The sequence below is a fragment of the Hypanus sabinus genome, chromosome 14 (assembly GCF_030144855.1).
Source record: "Hypanus sabinus isolate sHypSab1 chromosome 14, sHypSab1.hap1, whole genome shotgun sequence".
In the NCBI taxonomy this organism is placed as follows: Eukaryota; Metazoa; Chordata; class Chondrichthyes; order Myliobatiformes; family Dasyatidae; genus Hypanus; species Hypanus sabinus.
The window spans coordinates 103122197-103147389 of record NC_082719.1 but is presented as its reverse complement, the minus strand read 5'-3'; the positions used below and the strand labels follow the sequence as shown (position 1 = coordinate 103147389).

Below are 25193 nucleotides of genomic sequence, written 5' to 3'. Positions count from 1 at the left end.
ATAATAAGTATTTCTCGAGATAGGTATATCACCGTGTACTTTTGCTTCAGTTTAGCTTCTCAACATTTTTAAAGTTAGCCAAACCTTATGGCTCTTCTGAAAGGTGTGAGGACTGTCTTTGGGAAACTCCCGGTCTCTTCCTGATAATATTTCTCTCAGCCTCCTCCCATCTCCTGCCTTCTCGATTCTCGCACTATTTCCCAAGCAGAGCGGGGTAATTCCTCAGTCAGGCTTTCCCTCGTTTTGGTCACACTGACGGGCAACCCTCTGGCCTTCATATCTGTAGTCGCCTCTTCCACCATCTGGTACAACCGTGTCCCGTTGTCATAAAACTCTCGAAGTTTAGCAGGGTACGGAGTTTGAAATCTAATCTTATTTTGCTTTAGTACTCGCTTTACTTCAGAGTATTCTTTACATTTCTGCAGGACCATGGGGGAGGGGGGGGTAATCTTGGTCGATATATATTAATTAATCGTCGAAAAACACTCTCTTCTTACCCCAGGCCCTTTGTAGAATCTCCGCCTTGGTTCTGTACCGAAGGAATTTAATTATTATTGAGCGTGGCTTTCTATCCCAGGTATGTTTCGGGACAAGCGCACGACGGGCTCTCTTGACTTCCAGCTTCATAGCCGAGGGAAGATCCAGTGCGTCCCGCAGTAACTTTCCGACAAACTCAGTCATAGATGAGCCCTCCGCTCCTTCAGGAATGTTGTAGATTCTGATATTTTTCTGCTGTGATCTTCCCTCCAGGTCAAGCAGTTTACCTTCTTGGTGATGTAATATTTTTATTGTCTTACTCAGTATCCGTTCCACGTTTTGGACGCGATCTTCCACCTTCTCAATTCGAGTCTCTGCCACCGCTATTTTTTGATTGACACTGGCAAGCTCTGACTTAATATCACAGAGCTGCTGTTTTATATCTTTCCGGACCTCCATTATTTCTTTCAGGATTTCAATCACATTCGCTGCTTCGCCTGAACGAGGCCCAGTGTCCGCCTCGCTAGCACGCAGTTGGGTAGGAGAACTGCTCGCTGCACTCTTCTTGGCCACAAGCTCCACAGTATCGCTTTTTAAATTTCCATTCCTTTTCCCCATTCTTGCCCCTCTTTTCAGTTCAAATATTTTCTGAAAAATATTATATTTGATGGGTTAACGGGGCTTAATACGCGTTTTTCCGGAGGAGCTAGTGACTTAAGCTGCCATTCTCGACGATGACATCACCGGAACTCCGGGCAATGTATTTTCAAGAAGGGTGACTGCAGCCATTATCAATATTCTTCAGAGATAGCATGCTTGGGGTCAGCAGTCGCAAAACCTGGACTTGTGATAGGTACCAGCCTTTCCATGGCTTTACATGACCCAGATTGGGGGGGGGGGGGGGAAAGAGTGGCTAAGTAGGTGCCACAACTTACCCAAGGCTAGCAGAGGGATGGAACACCTTACACCTCTTTTGGTAGAGATGCATCTCCAGCCCACCACCCTTGACCATAAAGAAATGGTTAAACTTATGATAGGCATACTTGTCGTACCTGAGCTCATGAACCAGATGAGCTGTTATCCTGGTTCCTGATGCCCCCAGAGGGTGTCCTAATGCAATAGCGCCTCCATTTACATTGGTGTTTTCAGGATCCAAGTTCAGAGCCTTCTGCACGGACAAGAACTGAGGGGCAAATGCTTCATTGACCTTTTGGTAAAAGACACATCACAATCAGTGACAGCATACTTTGAAGTAAAGGACTTTGACCAAAAAATAAAATGTTCACCTTGGTTACTCATTTACTAACTCAGTGAATTGCTGTACCTCAGCTTAGAATTCCCAACCCAGCTCCCACCACTCATACAAAGTTAACTTTTAACATAGAACACTACAGCACAGTACAAGTTCTACATCCCATAATGTTGTGTCGAGCTTTTAACCTACTCCAAATTCAATTTAATCCTGTCCTCTTACATAGCCCTCCATTTTTCCATCATCCATGTCTAAGAGTCTCTTAAATGTCGCTAATGTATTTGCCTACAACCACCCCTGGCAGCGTGTTCCATGTCCCCACCACTGTGTAAATAAAAACACTGACATTCTCCTTGTACTTTCCTCCAACTAAATTAAAATTATGCCTAATTGTATTAGACATTTCCACTGTGGGAAGAAGTCTCCAGCTGTCCACATGATCTATGCCTTATCATCAAGCTCACCTCTATCGTCACCTCTCACCATCCTTTGCTCCAAAGAGAAACTCCCTAGCTCACCCAACCTTCCCTCTTAACATATGCTTTGCAATCCAGGCAGTATCTTGGTAAATCTCCCCTGTACCCAGTCTAAGATGTCCACACCCTTTCAATAATTGGGCAACCAGAATGAACAGAGTATTCCAAGTGTGGTCTAACCAGGACTGTTTCACAAATAGTATAAAGACAGGTAAAGAAGCTGGAAACATTTGTCCTCCTAACCCTAATTCATGCATTGTTGGAATCTGGTAGGGCATTTTAATTACTTAACACCACACAGAGAATTGTGTTATCTCTTAAAATGCCTACCATTTTACAATATACCCTTTGGAGGACATTCAACTTACTCTTGGTAAATCTTCTCTGCACCCTTTCTAAATTACTGGCTTAACTATAATTTGCTCCAGAGGAAACTGAATAAAAAAAATTGCTACTAATCCAATACTGCTTAGAAAGTTGTGAATGTTGCAGGACCCATTACCGAGCACTCTGCTAAAATTTTGGATAAAGCAAATCCAGATTCACCAGTACCACCAGATTCAGGTACGGTTATTACCCCTCAACCATCAGGCTCTTGAACCAGAAGGGGTAAATTCACCCATCCTCACTTGCCCCATCTGTTTCTATAGGACTGCTTCCACAACCTATAGACTTACTTACAAGGACTCTTCATTTCATGGTCTCAATATTTATTGCTTATTTATTGTTATTATTGTTATTTTGTTTTTTCCTCTCTTTTTGTATTTGTAGAGCTTGTTGTATTTTGCACATTGCTTGTTTGTCTCTTTCTTATGTATGTTTTTTCATCGATTCTAATGTGTTTCTTTGCAATTATTGTGAATGCCCCAAGAAAATGAATCTGAGTTATATATGGTGACATATATGTACTTTGATAATAACTTTATTTAGAACTTTGGTGTTAACGTAAAGTATTGTGATGCAAGAAATCTACCACAGAGAAGTTAAAGTTATACTTTGTGGAGGATCAGAAAACACGAGTCAGGCACCTTACGTTGTTCGAAATAAGAATCTCAGGGTTGTATATAGTGACATGTATGTACTTTGATAATAAATTTACTTTGAACTTTGAGAAGGAAATTGCCACCAACAGGACAATGAGGATTCACAAATAAGGATCAGAAAAAAAAACTAGCAGGGCATTTAGCCCCTCAAACACTCTAGTGATACAGAATGATATTAGGTTCTTTTGGCCCAATGAGTCCACTTCACTCAGTTACACCCTTATGACCACTGAACCTACTAACCTGTACATCTTTGGAATAGAACCATAGAACATTACAGCACAGTACAGGCTCTTCAGCCCTCCATGTTGTGCCGACCCATTTAATCCTTAAAAAACGTACCAAACCCACACTACCTCATAACCCTCATAACCCTTCATAATGCTGTTTGCTTTGCGGATGCAGCGTGTAGTGTAGTGTAAACGTCCGTGATGGCGGGATGAAAGATTTTTCTTTCATCCATGTGCCTGTCCAAGAGGCTCTTAAATACCCCTAATGTTTTAGCCTCCACCACCATCCCTGGCAAGTCATTCCAGGCACTCACAACCCTCTGTGTAAAGAACACCCCTGATGTCTCCCCTAAACTTCCCTCCCTTAATTTTGTACATATGCCTTCTGGTGTTTGCTATTGCTGCCCTGGGAAACAGGTACCAACTATCCACCTTGTCTATGCCTCTCATAATCTTGTGGGAGGAACCTGGACAAAACCCACTTTGTCATGAGCAGAGTGGACAAAGTCCTTACAGACAGTAAGGGGAATTGAAACCCAATCATCAAGCATCTTCGCTCCTTCTGCAACAGCGAGGATTTCCCAGTGGCCAACCATTTTAATTCCACTTCCCATTCTGACAAGTTGGTCCATACCCTCCTCTACAGCCACGATGGAGGAGCAACACTTTATATTCTGGCTGGGTGGCTTCCAACCTTACAGACAGCAATGGAATTGAGCTCATTTTGCCAGTGCTGTTTTAGCATTATGCTAACACATTAACCGCTATGTTAATGTGCTGCCCCAAATACAGACCTCAACTAGATCCATGTCTTTCAAGGATAATCCTGCTTTCTTCAGAACCCCATTGATAGCAGCTACAGGACCTGTCAGAGACAGATAAAAAGAGCTCATTAATAAGGGAGAAATTTTGAAGTTAGACCATAAGACGTATCAGCATAATTCAATACATACAGTCTGCTCTGCCATTCCATCATGGCTGACCTATTATTCCTTTAAACCCCATTCTCCCAACTTCTTCCCGTGACCTTTAACATCCTGCCTACTCAGAAACTTATCAACCTCCACTTTAAATATACCCAATGGCTTGGCATCCACAGCTCTCTGTGACAATGAACTCCACAGCTTCATCACCCTCAGGCTAAAGAAATTCCTCATCTCTAACCTAAAGAGACATCCCTCTATTTTGAGGCTATGACCTCTGGTCCTTGACGTCTCTTCTACTGGAAACATCCTCTCCACATCCACTCTATCTAGGCCTTTCAATATTTAGCAGGTTTCAGTGAGATCCCTCCCCCCCACCCCAGTGTACTCTAGCAAGTACAGACCCAGTGCCATCAAATGCTCTTTATACTGGATGCTAACCTTTAAGTCCAGGACTCAAAGATTTTATGCTTTCTCTCTAAATTGCCCATTATATTTTGAAGGACCAACATAAAGCCACAGGTTAGAGTACAGGCCTGGCATCCTGTCCTGCAATAGACAGTTTCACATCCACAGATGTTAATGCTGAGTTTGCAGTTTTAGCCATCCTGCTGACAGGAAGGGTTCCTTCTAGCCGGGGGTAGTAGTGGGGACAAGCTCTCACTCAATGGTGTGAGTCTCAAATGGCCTCTGACAACCACATTCCAGCTCCTGGTCTTCATGGGTGGCTTAGCTACTAAGGCCAGCAGGACCATTTCTACTGACAGGAGAAGGGGCAAAGGCAGGTTACCGGCACCTTAAAACCAGTTGCTTCAGTCAGATGGAGCTCGTCAGCAGTGGAGAAGGAAAACAGATCTCAAACCTCTGTTGCCTTGTGGCTATACACACTCATGGTGAAGGCTTCGGAAGTAAACCCCGAGGTAAAATCCAGAGCTGGAGGCCCTAAGGATGTTTAGCGTTGAGTTCAACACTGACTGGGAACTCCTGCGACGTCACTGGTGCCAAACTCTATTGGTCCTTGCTGTTCCTTTAGACTCATCAGCTGTGTCGAGAGGGGGAGCCTGTTACATGGGCATCAGCTTTCAAGTCAAGTCACCTTTTATTGTCATTTCGACCATAACTGCTGGCATAGTACACAGTGAAAATGAGATGACGTTTTTCAGGACCGTGGTGCTACATAAAACAGTACAAAAACTATGCTGAACTATGTGAAAACAACACAGAAAAAAAACTACACTAGACTACAGACCTACCCAGGACTGCATAAAGTGCACAAAACAGTGCAGGCATTACAATAAATAATAAACAAGACAATAGGCACAGTAGAGGGCAGTAAGTTGGTGTCAGTCCAGGCTCTGGGTATTGAGGAATCTGATGGCTTGGGGGAAGAAACTGCTACATAGTCTGGTCGTGACAGCCCAAATGCTTCGGTGCCTTTTTCCAGATGGCAGGAGGGAGAAGAGTTTGTATGAGGGGTGCGTAGGGTCCTTCATAATGCTGTTTGCTTTCCGGATGCAGCGTGTAGTGTAGTGTAAATGTCTGTGATGGCGGGAAGAGAGACCCCCAATGATCTTCTCAGCTGACCTCACTAATGGTGCAGGGTCTTGCAAACCGAGATGGTGCAATTTCCGAACCAGGCGGTGATGCAGCTGCTCAGGATGCTCTCAATACAACCCCTGTAGAATGTGATGAGGATGGGGGATGGGAGATGGACTTTCCTCAGCCTTCGCAGGACGTAGAGATGCTGCTGAGCTTTCTTTGCTATGGAGCTGGTGTGAGAGACCAGATGAGATTCTCCGCCAGGTGAACACCAAGAAATTTGGTGCTTTTAACGATCTCTACCGAGGAGCCGTCGATGTTCAGCGGGGATGCCCTCCTGAAGTCAACAACCATCTCCTTTGTTTTTTTCACATTCAGAGACAGGTTGTTGGTTCTGCACTAGTCTGTTAGCCGCTGCACCTCCTCCCTGTAAGCTGACTCGTCGTTCTTGCTGATGAGACCCACCATGGTCGTGTCATCGGCGAACTTGATGATGTGGTTCCAGCTGTGTGTTGCAGCACAGTTGTGGGACAACAAAGTGAACAGCAGTGGATTGAGCACACAGCCCTGGGGGCCCCCCATGCTCAGTGTGATGGTGTTGGAGATGCTGCTCCCGATCCGGACTGATTGAGGTTTCTCAGTCAGGAAGTCTAGGATCCAGTGGCAGAGGGAGGTGTTCAGGCCCAGTAGGCTCAGCTTTCCAATCAGTTTCTGAGGGAACTTGTTCTCCATGTCATATCTGCCCTGGCTTGTGTGACATGTAGACAAATGGGATGTAACATCCATGATCAACGGAGGGCCTCAATCACAGGAAGACATGGTCAGAAAGTGGATAATCTCCATGGGAGAGTAGAGGAAAGGTCAAGTCCATGGTTAATTATCTTTCAGCCATACACATGAATATATCCAAACGGAACAGTGTTCCTCCAGGGCCAAGGTGCAAAACACATAACCAACAGCACACAGTTACAATTGTAGAAAAACATACAAATAGAACAGGGCAAAGGCATTACATTCATCAATCCTGACAAACGGTCGTGGCCTGAAACACTTATCCCTCTCCATAGATGCTGCCTGACCTGCTGAGTTCCTACAGCATTTTGTGTGTGTTACTCAGGATTTCTAGCATCTGTAGAATCTCTTGTGTTTAAAGCATTCAATTTGTGTCTTTTGTTTGAAAGCTGGTTCAAGAAATGGTCAAAATTGGAATAATGCGTGCAGTTCTGGTTATCTACCTACAGGAAAGATATCAATTAGATTGAAAGAGTGCAGAGAAAATTTACAAGGATGTTGCCAGGAATTGAGGATCAAAATTATAGAGAATGGTTGAAGAGGTTAGGACTTTATTCCTAAAGCATAGCAGAATGAGGGGAGATTTGATAGAGATATACAAAATGATGAGGGGTATAGATAAGGTAAATATATAAGCAGGCTTTTTCCACGGAGGTTGGGTGAGAGTACAACTGGAGCTCATGGGTTAAGGGTGAAAAGTGAACATCATCACTCACAGGGTGGTGAGAGTGTGAAATGAGCTGCCAGTGAATTCAGGTTCAATTTCAACTTTTAAGTGAAATTTCGATAGGTGTATGGAGGGTTATGGTCCAGGTGCAGGTCAATGGGACTAGGCAGTTTAACCATTCAGCATGTACTAGATGGGCCTTTTTCTGTGTTGTAGTGCTCTAGGACTAAATGCCAGATTAAATGCCAGCAGGACATAGCTTGTGGGTTCACAGAATTAGCTGATTCACTAAACCTCAAGTATAAATATTTGAGTTTCTGCAGAGAAATGTAACCTGGCATGAATCAGTAATAAATGTAGAAATGTGTATGTCAGCATTCTGTAGTCTGGTAAAAATAAAACTGGATCTAACTTCCAATTTAAATTACGTTTACACAACAAACGTAAAAATTGTGTAAGAGAATTAAGCAAAGATATTACAGCAACAAAATTACATTGTTATAAACCAATGGTGAATGAGACACGCACTCAGCGTCAGTAAGACCAAGGAACTGATTGCAGACTTCAAGAAGGGGATGTCAAGGAACACATATTAGACCCCACCAAGGGATCGGACGTGGAAAGGGCAAGCAGTTTCAAGTTCCTGGTTGTCAACATCTCTGACAATCTATCCTGGACCCAACATATTGAAGCAATTACAAAGAATACATGACAGTGGCTATATTTCATGAGGAGATTGGTATGTCACTAAAGACTCTTGCAAGTTTCTACAGATGAAGAGCATTCTAACTGGTTGCATCACAGCCTGGCACTATTATGCCACTGCACAGGATCAGAAAAAGCTGCAGAAAGTTGTAAAGTCAGCCATCCCTATCATGGGGCACCAGCATCAAGGGCATCTTCAAAAGGAGATACCTCAAAAAGGTGGCATCCATCCTTAAGGACCCCATCACCCAGGACATGCCCTCTTCTCACTGATACCATCAAGGTGGTGGTACAGGAGCCTGAAGACACACTGAACGTTTCAGGAACATCCTTTTCCCCTCCACCATCAGATTTCTGAATGAACACTACCTCAGTATATTTTGTGCTCCTTTTTTGCACTACTTATTTAATTTTTATACTTGTTGTAATTTAGTTTTTTTATGCATTGCAATGTACTGCAGCCACAAATCAACAAATTTCACAACATATTAAAACTGATTCTGAGTCAAATTCTTCAATAAATAAAATCCAATAAGTTGCACTGCTTTAAAAGAAACTGTCAGCTTCAGCGGACTTGGCGGCTGAGATCAACAGTGAGATCTAAAGGCCAGGAGGCAGCTCTGTAACACTTCGTGATAAGCGAAGGGGATGACAAGCCACAGAAATCACGATCAACCATTGTAACCAAGGAAGATCCAAGTTGTGACAACTACTCGTACCACTGATCCCAGACTTCTGAGGTGGAGAGAGTGGAACATCCCCAGTTCCACTTTAAAAACACTCCCATGCAGGCTTCTTTGTACAGTTCACATCAGAACTGCTCAGATCTAATCGTCATCATCAGATACGATGGACAACTAAACACAGTAACTGTATTTACTCAGCAATATGTATTTGTAAGATCCAGTTGCAACCTCCTCCTGCACAAAGCAGAAGGATGTGGAGGCTTCAGAGAGAGTGCAGAGATTTACCATGATGCTGAGAAGATTATTGGCTGCAATCTACTATCACTGCAGGGCTCGTACATGTCCAGGACAAAGAAGCGGGCAGAAAATTATTGTGGTCAGTACAACCCCCCCCCACTGCAAAGTGCCTTTCCCAAAAGTTCTTTTCTGGAAAGCACAATAAGGATATTAAAACAAAAACTTCAAACCATTCCCCCCCCCCAATTACCCAGTCACTGTAAACACTTTAAACCACACTTTATAATGCTGTAAATACATGAACATTTTATTCCATATCCGTACTTTAACCCTAACTACCGTAGATTCCGGACTACAGAGCGCACCTGATTAAAAGCCGCACGCTCTAATTTTAGAAAGAAAATCAATTTTGTACTTGTACAAGCCGCACCGGATTTTAAGCCGCAGGTGTCCCACATTGTAATATGAGATATTTACACAGAAAGATATTACACGTGAGGATTTTTTAACTTTTAATTAAATCCGCATGGTAACATAAACAAATATATATTGCAAATGCTTTTTTTTTGAACAGTGCCTGTAACACAGCTACTTTTAAATATACATACGTATCGGTAACACACAAATTACGTTGCGTATACTTTTTTTTGAACAGTGCACGAACAACATTCCAATATCTCCTAACGACTGGTAAAAAAATATATATATACTGCAGCCTACCAGGAAAAGTTATTGATCGCCTTCTTCATCTTCCTCCTGCGCACGAAAACCATCAAAGTCCTCTTCTTCAGTGTCCGAATTGAACAACCTCAGGATCTCGTCACTCACTTCAGTCTCTTCGTTGTCGCTCTCACCTGAGCGCACGCGGTCCTCTTCATCACGCAGCAGTCCAGCCTTTCGAAACCCGTTGGTGATGGTGGATGTTGTGACACGGCTCCACGCATTTAGGATCCACTGACAGACTTGAGTTAAAGATGCTCTTCGCATGCGGCCTGTTTTGGTAAAGGATTTCTCGCCGCTCGCCATCCAAGCCTCCCACTCAACGCGCAGCGCCACTTTAAATGCCCGGTTCACGCTGATGTCCAGTGGCTGCAAATACTTCGTGGTGCCCCCAGGAATCACAGCTGGAATTGAGTTTGTATTCTTGATGGCAGCTTTCACTGAACTTTCATTGTCAGCTGCTTAAAAAATCACCATCAGTGGAAGCTTTAGTCTGGATGCTGTGCAGCTCAGAACACAAGTAAAATGCGTTCTCTCATGGCCACTTGTTTTCAGTGTGATGGACGAGTCACCTTTTTTATTAACAGTCCGAGTGAGAGGCAGGTCAAACGTCAAAGGTACTTCATCCATATTTATGATATCATCTGGCCCGATGGAATTCTCCACTATCTTTGTTTGAGTGAATGTGCGGAAGTTAGCAAGTTTTTCCTCGTGGTCGGGAGGGAGCTGCTGACACAGAGTCGTGCGTACCCTGACGGACAGGCCTTTTCGTCTCATAAATCTAAAACACCACGATGGCCCACCTCTAAAATCTTCGATTTTCATTTTGGTGGCGATTGCTTTAGCCTTCAGTCTGATCTGCACGGTGGAAACACCACGGCTGCCTGCTCTCTGTGTGTTAACCCAGTCTTCAAGAAAGTTTTCAATTTCGGGCCATCTGCTATGATTACCTCTGAAAGCTTTTGTCGTCTTTTTGCATTGACTCAGTTCTTCACGCTGGCGTCTCCACTGTCTCAACATCGATTCATTTATGCCAAGATTATGTGCAGCAGCTCGATTTCCTTCTTCAACCGCCCGATTGATCGCCTTTAACTTAAAAGCTGCATCATATGCTTTTCTTCGAGTATTTTCCATGTTGATGAGGGTGAGTACAAATGACTGATTTACAATAATTTAATTGTGAAAGTGCGCTTGATTTATCGTACAATTTCATTGGACCTCTGTGAACTACGGTACTCATCAATTTTATTGGTCTACTGTTACGAGGCAAAATGTTTTTGGCGGCATGAAAAAAAAACATGCATTAGCCGCACCGTAGTATAGGCCGCAGTGTTCAAAGCGTGGGAAAAAAGTAGCGGCTTATAGTCCGGAATTTACGGTACTTGTTCCTTATAATTGTTGAATGCTGTCGCTTTTTGTTGCATGTTGCACCCTGACCAGCACATCACAGCAAATGCCTCATACATCCAAGATTCATGATTGCTTAATGACATTTCCTATGCACAAGTATAAAGGAGAACAAAATATTTGTTGCTCCGGATGCAAAGCAGCTAAAAAAAAAGGAACACAATAATAATAAAAATACAATCAACATAAATACTTAAGAAAGCTTCTATACATAAATCGACTGTATATTCATAAAGTGATGATAAGCACAGGAGTGTCTCTACTCTGACATTAAGTGGTAAAGTCATGCTGGTTGGTTGTACAGAGGGGTGGGTGAGTGGGTGGAGTTGTTAATCAGCCTTACTGCTTGGGGAAGGTAACTGTTTTGAGTCTGGTGGTCCTGGCATAAATATTTTTTCAATGTCTATGCTAAATAAAGTTGACTATTCATCCTCAACACTATTGATCATTAGTGAATATATGCCAACACAGAGGCTTCCTGGACGTGATTCCTGAGGTGTCACTTTATAGCACAATTAATGATCCAGTGACACAAATCCCACCACTGACAATGAAGAACTACAAAAATTGAATCTGGGAATACAGGTCTATAATTCCTTGAAAATGGTATTACAGGTAGATAGAGTCCAAAGGAAAACAATTCCAATGTCATCTGTAAGGAGTTTATATGTTCTCCCTGTGGAATGCATGGGCTTTCTCCAGCTTCCTCCCACAGTCCAGAGATGTAGCAGTTAGGTTAATTGCCCTGCAGTTAGGGTAGGGGTAAATCTGGAGTTGCTGGGCGGCATGGCTCAAAGGGCCAGAAGGGCCTGTACCGTGCAAATGAACAAGCAAACAGTTACACTGCAGTAGGACTCACCAATTCCCATAATGCTTGGATCACACCCACATACATGGTAAGCCATTACCCTGGCGAATGGCGTCAACTTATGTTTGTGAACTGCCTCTTCACTTGCTATTATCACTGCAGCAGCTCCATCACACACTCCCTATTGGAAACACATCAAAAATATCATCAGAAAGAAAAGCAGAGTTTGGTCAAAAGCTATTACAGCCCAGCATCTGTGTTCCCATGTCCACTGGAGGCTGGAGGCCAAAGACAAAGGTGTACCCTTGGTCAGAGACTGTGTATGTGTGCGGGGTGGGTGGGAGGGAGGAACGGGGGGGGGGGGGTGTTTTGCTACTGTTGTTTTGTTGCTTGTCTGTTTTGTTGTGCTCAGAGTTGTTCTCCTGAGCATTTGAGGGCATGTTACGTCGGTGCCAGAATGCGAACTGCCCCAGCACACACTTGCATGTGTTGGTTCTTTACATAAACATACTTCACGTTTTGATGACACATGATAAATAATCCTGAACTTAATTTTTCTTGTTAACTACTCTCAGTCTGATTAAATTAGGAATTGGGCCATTCAGCTTATCAAGTCTCTCCACCATTCCATCATGGCTGCTTTACTTTCCCTCTCAACCACAGTCTCCTACACTCTCCCCTCAATCTTTGATATCCTTACTAATCAAGAACCTATCAATCTCTGCTTTAAATATACTTATTACTTGGCAACAGATTCCACAGAGTCACCACCATCTGGCTAAATAAATTCCTCCTCATTTTCTTTACATTTGTGTACTGGAAATGACTTAACAATCTTGGATATGAGAGAAAACTAGAGAACCATCTGAAAGGAGCTTAGATGTTCTCTTTGTGACTGCAAGATGGCAGCCACTGGATCAAACTGTTTGTTATTTTCTTTGCAGCTTAACATTAATTATCTGCATGTATTTTATATAATTACTTATATACAAGGAACTTCCTAGTATGCTTCCTGGTGGTCACAGTATATACATACAGCTGTTCAGTGTTCCCCTAGTGGTTACACTGGTATGATGAGAGAAGCTTCTCTGTTCTGCATTATTTGAATAAGCTTTCCCATTGGTTGATTCTTTCCACAAAGAATCGATCAACATCTGTCTTAAATACAAGAAGGTGCAATCATAATGTACAAACATGTTTGTGTTTCTAGGATGGAGATTAGTTTCATTTGTTGTGTGCAGCAAAACACACAGTGAAAATGTGCCATTTGTGTCAACAACACACACAGTTTGAGGATTGTGCTGCCCACTTTCAGCATGCCCACAACTTACTAACCCTAGCCCATACGTCTCTGGAGGAAACCGGAGCTCCCGGTGGAAACCCACACAGTCACAGAGACACATACAAACTCCTTGCAGCCTATCTAAGCTGGAGTACAAAAGTATTTGACAGCAAACTCTGTCAGTGTACACACACTTAATTCATGAGTCAAGTGGGATGTCACAGTAGCACAGTGGTTAGCACACTGGGTTGTGCCGCTGGAATTTGGAGTTCAATTCCAACATCACCCATAAGGGGTTTGTATGCCCTCCACATGAACATGACGTTGCCTCTGGTTTCCTCCCACAGTTCAAAAGACATATAGGTCAGATGGCCAATTGGTCATTGCAAATTGTCCTATGATTAGACTAGGGTTAAATAGGTTGCTGGGCAGTGCAGCTTGTTGGGCTGGAAGAGCCTGTTCTGTGCTGTATCCCTAAATAAATAATCTAAACAAGAGAAACAAAAACACAAGAGATTCGGCAGATGCTGGAAATCCAGAGCAACACACACAAAGTGCTGGATGAACTCAGCAGGTCAGGCAGCGTCTATGGAAATGAATAAACAAGTCAATGTTTCAGGCTGAGACCCTTCATCAGGACTGGAAAGGAAGAGGGAAGACACCAGAATAAAAAGGTGCGGGGAGGGGATGGAGTACAAGCTAGGTGATAGGTGAACCCAGTTGGGCAGAAGCAGGGGGATGAACTACGAAGCTGGGAGGTGATAGTTAGGAAAGGTAAGGGGCTGGAGAAGGAGGAACCTGACAGTAGAGGAGAGTGGACTATGGGAGAAGGGGAAGCAGGGGAACCAGGGGAGGTGATAGGCAAGTGAGGAGAAGTAGTAAGAGGCCAGAGTGGGGAATAGAAGAAGGGGGAGGGGAAAAGAATTACCAGAAAAATAAATCATCGTTCATGCTGTCAGGTTGGAGGCTACCCAGATGGATTAGGAGGTGTTGCTCCTCCACCCTGAGAGTGGTCTCACTGTGGCAAAAAGACGAGGACATGGACTGACAAGTTAGAACAGGAACAGGGATTGGAACTAAAATGGTTGGCTACTGACAAATCGTGCTTTTAGTGATCGTAACAGAGGTGCTCAAGAAAGCAGTCCCCCAATTTAAGTTGGGTCTCACCAACGCAGAGGAGTTTACAAAACTACTTGACAGTAAACCTTGTCAATGCAGTTATTTGACGAGGTAAGTGTGTGGGAACTTACCGAAGCATTTGCTGCTGTGACAGTGCCATTTTCCTTGAACACAGTTGGTAGCTTGGCCATCTGTTCTGCTGTGGTCTGAGGTCTTGGGTGCTCGTCCTGTGCTAAAGATTCCTTTCCTTTCTTTGTTTTCACATCAATGGGAGCCATCTCTTCATTGAAGTAACCAGCATCATGAGCTGCATCACATCAATAGCAACACAATAATGTACAGTTTATCACAGTAAATGCATATATACATCCTCCAAGCCGCTGCTAGACTTTAAACCAAAACCAGGATGAGGGACCAGACATATCACACCCATCCTAGCTACTCTGCATCGGATTCTAAATCTCTCTTGCTTGTTTTTAAAGCTCTCGGTGGTCTGGTACCAGAGTACATCACAGAATCGCTATTGTTTTATAATCCTTCTTTTGCTCTTCCACTGGTGTCTTAAATTTAAATTATCTCCCTCAAAAGATAATTAGCAGGACTGCTATTTTTGAACGATGCTCCTAAAATGTGGAATCCAGTACCTAAAACTACAAGGGATGCAATCTCAGTTGACACTTGTAAATGCCAGCTCAAAACCTTCGCTTCCTTCTATGTTCACTTTGACCAGCAGAATAGGGAACCATCGTGTGCCCCATGTCCCTTGATGCTGACTGGTATGTCAGTCCCATGCGGCCTGGTATGGGAACACCAATGACTTTGACGATCCTTTGGTCTCAGTACCTGAAGATGACGTGCAAGCTGCCTTCAAGAGAGTCAATCCAAGGAAAACATCCAGTCCGGACAGAGTACCTGGCCAAGTATTGAAGACCCGTGCTAACCAACTGGCTGCTGCATTCACGGATAGCTTCAACCTCTCGCTCCTGCAGTGTGTGATATCCACCTGCTTCAAGCAGGCTTCTGTCGCACTAGTACCCAACAGGAGCATGATAACCTGTCTAAATGACTATCGCCCAGTGGCATTTACAACCAGTGATGAAGTGTTTTGAGAGGCTGGTGTTGAATCACATCAGCTTCTGTCCTAATGATGACTTGGATCTGCTCCAATTTGCCTACCGAAGCAACAGGTCTACAGCAGGTGCAATCTCGCTGGCTCGTCACACAACCCAGGAACATTTAGACAGCAAAGATGCATACATCAGGATGCTCTTTATCGATTATAGCTCAGCATTTAACATCATCAATCCCCCAAAACTAATCAGTAAACTCCATGACCTGGGCCCTTATGAAATTGGATCCTGGATTTCCTCGCTTGAGGACCCCAGTCAGTTCAGATTAGCAACATCTCCTCTACAATTCTGCAAAGCGCAGAGACAAGTATCACTGTGATGATTGTATGCTCTAGTATCAATTGTTTGGTGACAATAAAGTATAATCTCCATCAGCACAGGAGCACCGCGGGGTGTGTAGTTAGCCCCCACTATACTTGATTTACAGCTATGACTACATGGCTAAGTACAACTCCTGCATCACATACAAGTTTGCTGATGACACCACTGTTGTGGGCTGTATCAAAGGGTGTGAAGAATCAGCATACCGGGGAAGAATAAAAACTTGGCTGAGTGATGTAATAACAACAACCTCTCACTCAAGTCAACAAGACCAAGAAATTGATTATAGACTTCAGGGGAGGGAAACCAGAGGCCCACGAGCCAGTAATCATCAGAGGATCAGAGGTGGAGAGGGTCTGTAACTTTAAATTCCTGGTATCACTATCTCAGAGCACTTGTCCTGGACCCATCATATAAATATAATAGGGAAGAAAGCACAACAGCGCCTCTACTTCCTCAGGAGTCTGCGGAGGTTCAGCATGTCATCAAAAACACTGACAAACGTCTATAGCTGTGTGGTGGAAAGTGTGCTGACTGGTATGTCAGTCCCATACAGCCTGGTATGGGAACACCAAAGCCTTTGAGTGGAAAATACTACAAAAGGAAATGGATTTGGTCCAGTACATCACGGGTAAAACACTTCCATCCATTGAGCACATCTACATGAAATGTTGCTGTAGAAAAGCAGCATCATAGAACCTCATCACCCAGCCAGAGCTCTCTTCTTGCTGCTGTCATCAGGTAGAAGGTACAGGTGCCTCAGGACTCCCACCACCAGGTTCAAGAACAGTTACCACCACTCAACCATCGGGCTCTTGAACAAAATGGAATGACTAAACTCACTTAAAGACTCTGTTATATTGTTATTTCATACTCATTATTTTTGCTATTTATTTATATGTGTATTTGCAGTTTGTTTACAGTTAACAGTTCGTGATGTTTACAGTTTAGTGCTGTTCTACAGATTTGCTAAGTTTGGCCTGCAGAAAAAGAATCTCAGGGTTGCATGTGGTGATATGTACGTACTCTAATAAATTAGACTTTGTACTTTGAAATACTACCAAAAATCAGTGGGGCTTGTGTTTCATATGTTTGAGATTACTGCTTGAAACAAAGGGATTCTGCAGACGCCAGAATCTAAAGTGAGACACACACATGCTGGACGAATTCAGCAGGTCAGGCAGCATTTATGAGAGGAATAAACAGTCAACATTTTGGGCTAAGAAATTCATCATTTTCTTTTTAAATATGCAGAAAATGCTTGCTGCCTTTTCTACCTTCTCTTGGAAAAAACAAAATTTATTAAAGACTCCCCAAAGAAATTGTATATTTTAAATAATAATTGGATCTTTTCACAAATTTGTGTGTATAAGTAAGTGTGTGTGTGTGTGTGTGTGTGTGTGTACATAAATACATATAAATATACAGTATACACATATATATATATACACACACATATATAAAAATTATCTAAGTAATGCAGAAAGACGGTGGGGGGGGGGGGGGGGAATAGTGAGGTAGTGCCTATGGGTTCACTATCCATTCAGAAATCTGATGGCAGAGGGGAAGAAGCTGTTCCTGAAATGTTGTGTGTCTTCAGGCTCCTGTACCTATTCCTTGACAGTAGCCATGAGAAGAGGGCATGCGCTGGGTAAAGGGGATCCTTAATGATGGATGCCACTTTGAGGAATCACCTTTTGAAGGTGTCCGTGATGGTGGGGAGTCAAGTGCCCATTATGGAATAGGACGAGTTTAATTGTTAAAAAATGACTCCTCATTCAGGCTTTTAATATTTAAAAGTCCCATTTCCAATTTAATTACAATTACTATGCCAAATATACAGAAATACTGTTAAACTGGTTTAAGCCCTATTGCGTTCGACTGCAGACTGCTGCAACATTCATGGATTCCAGGTCTTGGACTATATTTTTTGTGTGACTGTTACTTTACTGATACCTTATATGTGCTGCATGTGCCTTGTGCTGTTTGTGACAGTTGGTATTGTGTTTGGCTCCTTGGCCCCAGACTGAGACTGCTTTGTTTGGCCGTAATCATGTGCATTAATATATGATCAAATGACAATGAAACTTGAACTGGTCTCCTTCTGATCTTCAGCTGGTTTTAGATCTCTGCTTGTAACAAATGCACTCATGAGACTGAAGAGTAGTTAAGATTCTACTTACTAAATTCCAATCAGAAAACCTGCAGAAAGATGTGTTTAGAATGTCTTAAAGATTCTAAAGTAACTTAATTAAAGCTTGATAGTATTTGCAGTGAACTTCTGTCTTAGTTCAAATATTTACTTTCCATTATTTACTTTTTTTCTTTGGTGGTCTCTGAAGTATATTCCAAAGTACATACTCTCTATGCTTACTGCTTACCCGCTTTCCATCTCTGCTGTGATTTCAATGCATAAGCATCACATTCACTCCTACTTATTTCATACTGATCAGCAAGATTTTCTGCTGTAAGACCCATCGGAGTTTTAATGTGGAGGTCAGTCAGTCCTGCCCATAAGGTGTCCTCCATCTGTAACGAAATGGGTTTAAATCTATTTCGTGAAATAGAACATTAAACATGATAAGGCCCTAAGACATAGGAGCAAAATAAGGCCATTTGGCCCATTGAGCCTATTCTGCCATTCTATCATGGCTGACTTATTATCCCTCTGCACCCTATTCTCGTCTTCTCCCTGTAACCTTTAAAACCCGGATATATCACGAACCTATCAACCTCCACTTTAAATATATCCAACAACTTCACAGCTGTTTCTGTCAATGAATTCCATGACTCACCACCTCCTGGCTGAAGAAATTCCTCTTCATCTGTTCTAAAGGTACATCCTCCTATACTGAGGTTGTGCCCTCTGGTCCTAGACTCCCCATTATAAGATAATCCTCTCTATGTCCACTCTATCTAGGCCTTCCAAAATTTGATTGAAGAATGTGGGGGGGCTGGGGGCAGGGGATATATTGAAACTTATGCTCCAGCAAGTACTGGCCCAGAGCCATCGAACACTCTTCATACCATAACCCTTTCACTCCAATTTGAAGGCAATATTTCATATTTCACCAGGTACAAGCTGTAAGTGGCATGGTAGCAACATGGTTAGCTTTGCAGCACTAGTGCAAACCGCATCTCCTAGTCTGTGCTCCACAAAAAGTATTGTTTATTTGCAACAGTGTGTTTTTAACTTCAATTTATAATTTATGGTAAGAACTGAAAATTGGTTCTTGTTTGAATTAATATTTGCTTTATTCACAAAACTCTAGAATACTTCCTAAAAGACATCTTCTGGAACAGAACATCCCTTTTGATACAAAACCCTACAAAGACCAGTTATTCATCTCTTTCACATACTGTCCACAGAATGCAGCATACAAGTCCGTTTACTTTATCACTGGGTTCATTCAAAATTTAAACCACCAGAGACAAGAGGAACGACAAGATCTTTGGGACAACATCAGTTCAAAGTTTCCCTACAGGATGTACTGGAGCACACCATTGTTTCTTCTTGGTTAGTGGTCAACATACTGAAGTTCCTTTTGCACAAAAAGCCAGAAGCACCAAAAGTACTTATTTAGTTTGAAGGTAAGATCCAATACCTTCTCCTTCAAAACAAAGATGGATTTGTCAGGATAAACATCCTTAAAAACATACGAAAAAAGGCTAAATGCACTGATGCTATAATATGCAATGAATTATAAAATAGTAATTTGCCAATAACACTCAACAATTGAGTTCCAACTGTTTATTGAGAGTTCTTAACGCATCAAATTCCATTTAATGCACTTTAATTTTAAGCATCACACACAAAATGCAAAAAGAACTCAGCACGTTGGCAGGATTTAAAGAAATTATAAACATTCGATGTTTTGGGCCGAGTCCTGAAATAGTGTCTCGGCTTGAAACGTCGACTTTTATTCATTTTATTAATACTGCCTGACATGCTGAGTTCCTCCAGCAAGTGTGATGCTTTGGATTTCCAGCACCTGCAGACTTTCTCATGTTTAACATTACTTCTATTTAACATTTAAGCAACAAATTTTACTCCATTGAATTGCACTCTGATGCTGGAACCCAGTACCTTGGGTTAGAATTTTTTATGATACTTGTAACGATACAACTATATTTCTACAAAGGATGATGGACATCTGGAGTCCAGGCCTCCACTGTGCACTTGAAGGTCTCCAGTGTGAATGGGTGATGAAGGATATCTCTGGCTGTCGGGCTATCAAAGGTCAGTGGGTCCTGGGAGAAGATAATTGTACTAGGAGGAGGCATGAGGGCTGGTGAGTCTAACATCAGCTAACCTAGGGGTTGAAAGTGAAGTTCAAAGCCCGATCAGGAGTTTGGAAATCATGCCCAATGGCCGAAGCCTGCAGACTGAAGTTTGAAGGCCCGGAAGCCTGTCCTAGAGTTGGAGAACTGTCCATGTGTGTGTTGGAGGAAAGAGGCTTGTAATGCAATTACCGTTTTTTGACGCTTGTTGTATTCTGCTTTGTGTTGTTCCCAAGCATTGTGGGCATACTATGATGCTACATTGGCACTGGAATCTGTGGCAATACTTGCAGGCTGTTCCCAGCACATCTTTAGGTTGAGTTGGTTGTTAATTCAAATGACACATTTCACTGTGTGTTTCAATGCACATGTGTTAAAATAATGGATCTGAATGTGAATCTTGTAGCGGTGTGCTACATGCAGCGCTAAAATTACGACACGGAGTCGGTAACTGCAGTCGAAGGAAAAAACTTTATTCGAAATCTTCAGCCTCACTTTTAAGCCTCCCTCAATCTGCCCCCCATGGCGCAGAGGCTCCAAAGCTCTGTGCTCGCAAACCCCTGTAGGCTATCTAATTGTGAGTCGGTTCGGATGTGCCAGGAAATGGGTCGCCACATAACCCCCCCCCCAGAACCGGCGATACACCCCCCAATGTCCACAGTCTGGGCCAGAACCTGCTTGGGAGGTCGGCCTCTGCGCCGAGGTGCCGGAAACTCGGCCGGTTGCGCCAGGTCCACATGGGCCGGTTTGAGGTGGTCCACCGTGAAAACCTCCTCTTTCCCCCCAACGTCCAGCACGAACGTGGACCCGTTGTTTCGGAGCACCATAAACAGCCCCTCGTATGGCCGCTGCAGCGGTGGCCGATGCCCGCCCCTTCGTACAAACACAAACTTACAGTTCTGTAGGTCTTTGGGTACGCAGGTCGGGTGCCGCCCGTGCTGTGAAGTGGGTATGGGGGCCAGGTTACCAAGCTTCTCGCGTAGTCTGCCCAGGACTGCTGCGGGATCTTCCTCTTGCCCCCTTGGGGCTGGTAGGAACTCCCCGGGGACGACCAGGGGCGCGCCGTATACCAACTCGGCTGACGAGGCATGCAGGTCGTCCTTGGGCGCTGTGCGGATGCCGAGTAGGACCCAGGGAAGCTCGTCCGCCCAGTTGGCTCCTCGCAGGCGGGCCATGAGGGCCGACTTCAGGTGACGGTGGAAACGCTCCACTAGCCCGTTCGACTGTGGGTGGTAGGCAGTGGTGTGGTGCAGCTGAGTCCCCAAAAGGCTGCCATAGCTGACCACAGGCTGGAGGTGAACTGGGCGCCTCTGTCGGAGGTAATGTGGGCTGGTACACCAAAGCGAGATATCCAGGTGGCGATCAGGGCTCGGGCGCAAGATTCGGAGGTGGTGTCGGTGAGCGGGACCGCCTCTGGCCATCTTGTGAACCGGTCCACAATAGTCAGGAGGTGCCGCGCTCCGCGCGACACTGGCAGGGGGCCCACAATATCCACATGAATGTGGTCGAAACGCCGGTGGGCGGGATGGAACTGCTGCGGTGGGGCTTTGGTGTGCCGCTGCACCTTGGCCGTCTGGCAGTGCATGCACGTTTTGGCCCATTCACTGACCTGTTTGCGGAGTCCGTGCCAAACGAACCTGCTGGAAACCATCCGGACAGTTGTCCGGATGGAGGGATGCGCCAAGTTATGAATGGAGTCGAAAACGCGGCGCCGCCAGGCTGTCGGGATGACGGGACGGGGCTGGCCAGTGGCGACGTCACAGAGTAGGGTCCTTTCACCAGGGCCCACGGGGAGGTCCTGGAGCTGCAAACCGGAGACTGCGGTTCTGTAACTCGGAATCTCCTCATCCGCCTGCTGCGCCTCTGCCAGTGCCTCAAAGTCTACCCCTTGGGAAAGGGCATGAACGGTAGGGCGAGAAAGCGCATCCGCCACGACATTGTCCTTACCAGAGACGTGCCGGACATCCGTCGTGTATTCAGAGATGTAGGACAGGTGGCGTTGCTGGCGGGACGACCAGGGGTCGGACGCTTTCGTAAACGCAAAGGTAAGCGGTTTGTGGTCCGTGAACGCGGTGAAGGGCCGACCTTCTAGGAAGTACCTGAAATGCCGGATTGCCATGTAGAGCGCCAACAGTTCCCGGTCGAAAGCACTGTATTTGAGCTCGGGTGGCCGCAGGTGTCTGCTGAAAAACGCCAGGGGTTGCCAGCGACCTGCAATGAGTTGCTCCAGCACCCCACCGACTGCCGTGTTTGATGCATCCACTGTGAGGGCGGTAGGGGCGTCCATACTGGGATGTACTAGCATTGCGGCGTTCGCCAAAGCTTCCTTCGTTTGAACGAAAGCGGCGGCGGACTCCTCGTCCCAGGTAATGTCCTTGCTCGGACCCGACATCAGGGCGAACAGGGGGCGCATGATCCGGGCAGCTGAAGGGAGGAAGCGGCGGTAGAAATTGACCATACCTACGAATTCCTGAAGGCCGTTGATCGTGGTGAGTCGGGGAAAGAGGCGGACCGCATCTACCTTAGCGGGCAGAGGGGTTGCCCCGTCTTTAGTAATCCTGTGGCCCAGGAAGTCAATGGTATCGTGTCCGAACTGGCATTTGGCAGGGTTGATTGTAAGACCGTACTCACTCAGTCGGGCGCAGAGTTGACGGAGGTGGGACAGATGCTCCTGACGACTGCTACTGGCTATGAGGATGTCATCCAAATAGATGAATGCGAAGTCCAGGTCCCATCCCACCGCGTCCATTAACCGCTGGAAGGTCTGTGCGGCATTCTTCAGGCCGAACGGCATGCGGAGGAACTCGAAAAGGCCAAATGGGGTGATGAGAGCCGTTTTGGGGACCTCGTCAGGATGCATCGGGATTTGATGGTACCCTCGGACGAGGTCTACCTTGGAGAAGATCCGTGCGCCGTGCAGGTTTGCTGCAAAGTCCTGAATGTGCGGCACAGGGTAGCGGTCCGGTGTGGTAGCCTCGTTCAGCCTGCGGTAGTCGCCGCACGGTCTCCAGCCCCCCGTCGCTTTGGGCACCATGTGCAGGGGGGAGGCCCATGGGCTGTCGGACCGCCGGATGATCCCTAATTCCTCCATCCTCTGGAACTCCTCCTTCGCCAGTCGGAGCTTGTCCGGGGGAAGCCGCCGAGCGCGGGCGTGGAGGGGTGGTCCCTGGGTCGGGATGTGGTGCTGTACGCCGTGCCTGGGCATGGCCGCTGTGAACTGCGGTGCCAGAACCGATGGGAAATCCGCCAGGACCCTGGTGAAGTCGTTGTCGGACAGCGTGATGGAGCCGAGGTGAGGGGCTGGCAACTGGGCTGCACCCAGGGAGAACGTCTGAAAGGTCTCGGCTTGTACCAGTCTCTTCCTGGGCAGGTCGACCAGTAGGCTGTGAGCCCGCAAAAAATCTGCACCCAGAAGCGGTTGGGCTACTGCGGCCAGTATGAAGTCCCACGTGAACTGGCTGGAGCCGAACTGTAGCTGCACCTGACGGGTGCCATAGGTCCTTACTGTGCTGCCATTCACGGCCCTCAGGGGGGTCCCGGTGCCCTGCTGCAGGTGTCGTAACTCGTCGGAGGTAAAACGCTGATCTCAGCCCCAGTATCGACCAAAAACCGGCGTCCCGACCTTCTATCCCACACATACAGGAGGCTATCCCGATGGCCACCCGCCGTAGCCATCAGCGGCGGCTGGCCCTGGCGTTTCCCGGGAACTTGCAGGGCGGGCGACAACGGCGGGCTTCTGCGCCCCACCGCTGGTGGTAGAAGCACCAGTGTTCATTGGGCCGGGGGTTGGCGGGCTCTGCGGCCGGGCCTGGACTGGTTTGCTGCCGGGAGCGTGGCTGGGAGATCTGTGCAACGGACGCCCCGCTCACTTTTTTGGCGTTCCACAGCAAGTCCGCCCGGGCTGCCACCTTCCGGGGGTCACTGAAATCCGCGTCGGACAGCAGCAGGCGTATGTCCTCGGGCAGCTGCTCCAGGAATGCCTGCTCAAACATGAGGCAGGGTGTGTGTCCGTCGGCGAGAGACAACATCTCATTCATTAAAGCCGATGGAGGTCTGTCGCCCAAGCCATCCAGGTGCAGTAAACGGGCAGCCCGCTCGCGCCGTGAGATTCCGAAAGTCCTGAGGAGCAGGGCTTTGAATTCCGTGTACTTGCCGTCTGCCGGGGGGTGACTGTACGAACTCCGCGACCTGGGCCGCTGTGTCCTGGTCGAGGGAGCTCACCACGTAGTAGTAGCGGGTGTCTTCTGAGGTGATCTGGCGAACGTGGAATTGGGCTTCGGCTTGCTGGAACCATAGGTTCGGGCGCTGTGTCCAGAAACCCGGCAGTTTCAACGAAACCGCATGAACAGAGGCGGCGTCGGTCATTTCTGGTCCAAAAATCGTTTGGACCGTCAGGGTCACCAATTGTAGCGGTGTGCTACACGCAGTGCTAAAATTATGACACGGAGTCAGTAACTGTAGTCGAAGGAAAAAACTTTATTCGAAATCTTCAGCCTCACTTTTAAGCCTCCCTCAACCGGCCCCCCATGACGCAGAGGCTCCCAAGCTCTGTGCTCGCAAACCCCCGTAGGCTATCTAATTGTGAGTCGGTTCGGATGTGCCAGGAAATGGGTCGCCACAATCTGATACTTTTACCCAGAAAGATGAAGGATAGTTAATCATTAGTCCAATCACTACTAATGATATCTGAGGCTCATTTTACCTTGATATCAACCCCGAGCTTTGTGCCAAATCGGATATTTCGAACAGCGTAAGGAGACTGACTCATGCTTTCTGATCCTCCGCAAAGCACAACTTCAGCTTCTCTGAGGCAAATTTCCTGCAACACAGAGCTTCATGTTAAACACCATTCAGAATTTGAACTAATTCAGCTAAAATTGACTGACATAGCACTATTGGCATCAAAAAAACACAAATTTATTAACAATTCCATTGCATATTATTCCAGTTAAGCCACTCATAGCACTATGTAAGGTAAAGGCTCCATGGTGCACAACTGTGAAAAAATGTTTTTCCACCCTCTACCTTCTCAAACCTCTCACCAGATAAAAAAGAAATGGCAGAGCAGATGGGTTGAATGACCTAATTCTGCTCTCAT

At 45.6% G+C, this 25193-nt stretch overlaps 1 protein-coding gene across 1 annotated transcript in view; it reads right to left on the bottom strand.

The window, feature by feature from the left end:
• Positions 1–25193, bottom strand: part of acaa2 (acetyl-CoA acyltransferase 2) — a 59406-nt gene that overhangs the window by 7304 nt on the left and 26909 nt on the right. The window contains exons 4-9 of the mRNA XM_059989740.1: positions 24798–24914; positions 18196–18343; positions 14495–14670; positions 12014–12143; positions 4273–4343; positions 1530–1684 (exon numbers count right to left, since the gene is read on the bottom strand). Coding sequence (XP_059845723.1) covers positions 1530–1684; positions 4273–4343; positions 12014–12143; positions 14495–14670; positions 18196–18343; positions 24798–24914 — 797 coding nt within the window. The remainder of the gene's footprint in view (positions 1–1529; positions 1685–4272; positions 4344–12013; positions 12144–14494; positions 14671–18195; positions 18344–24797; positions 24915–25193) is intronic.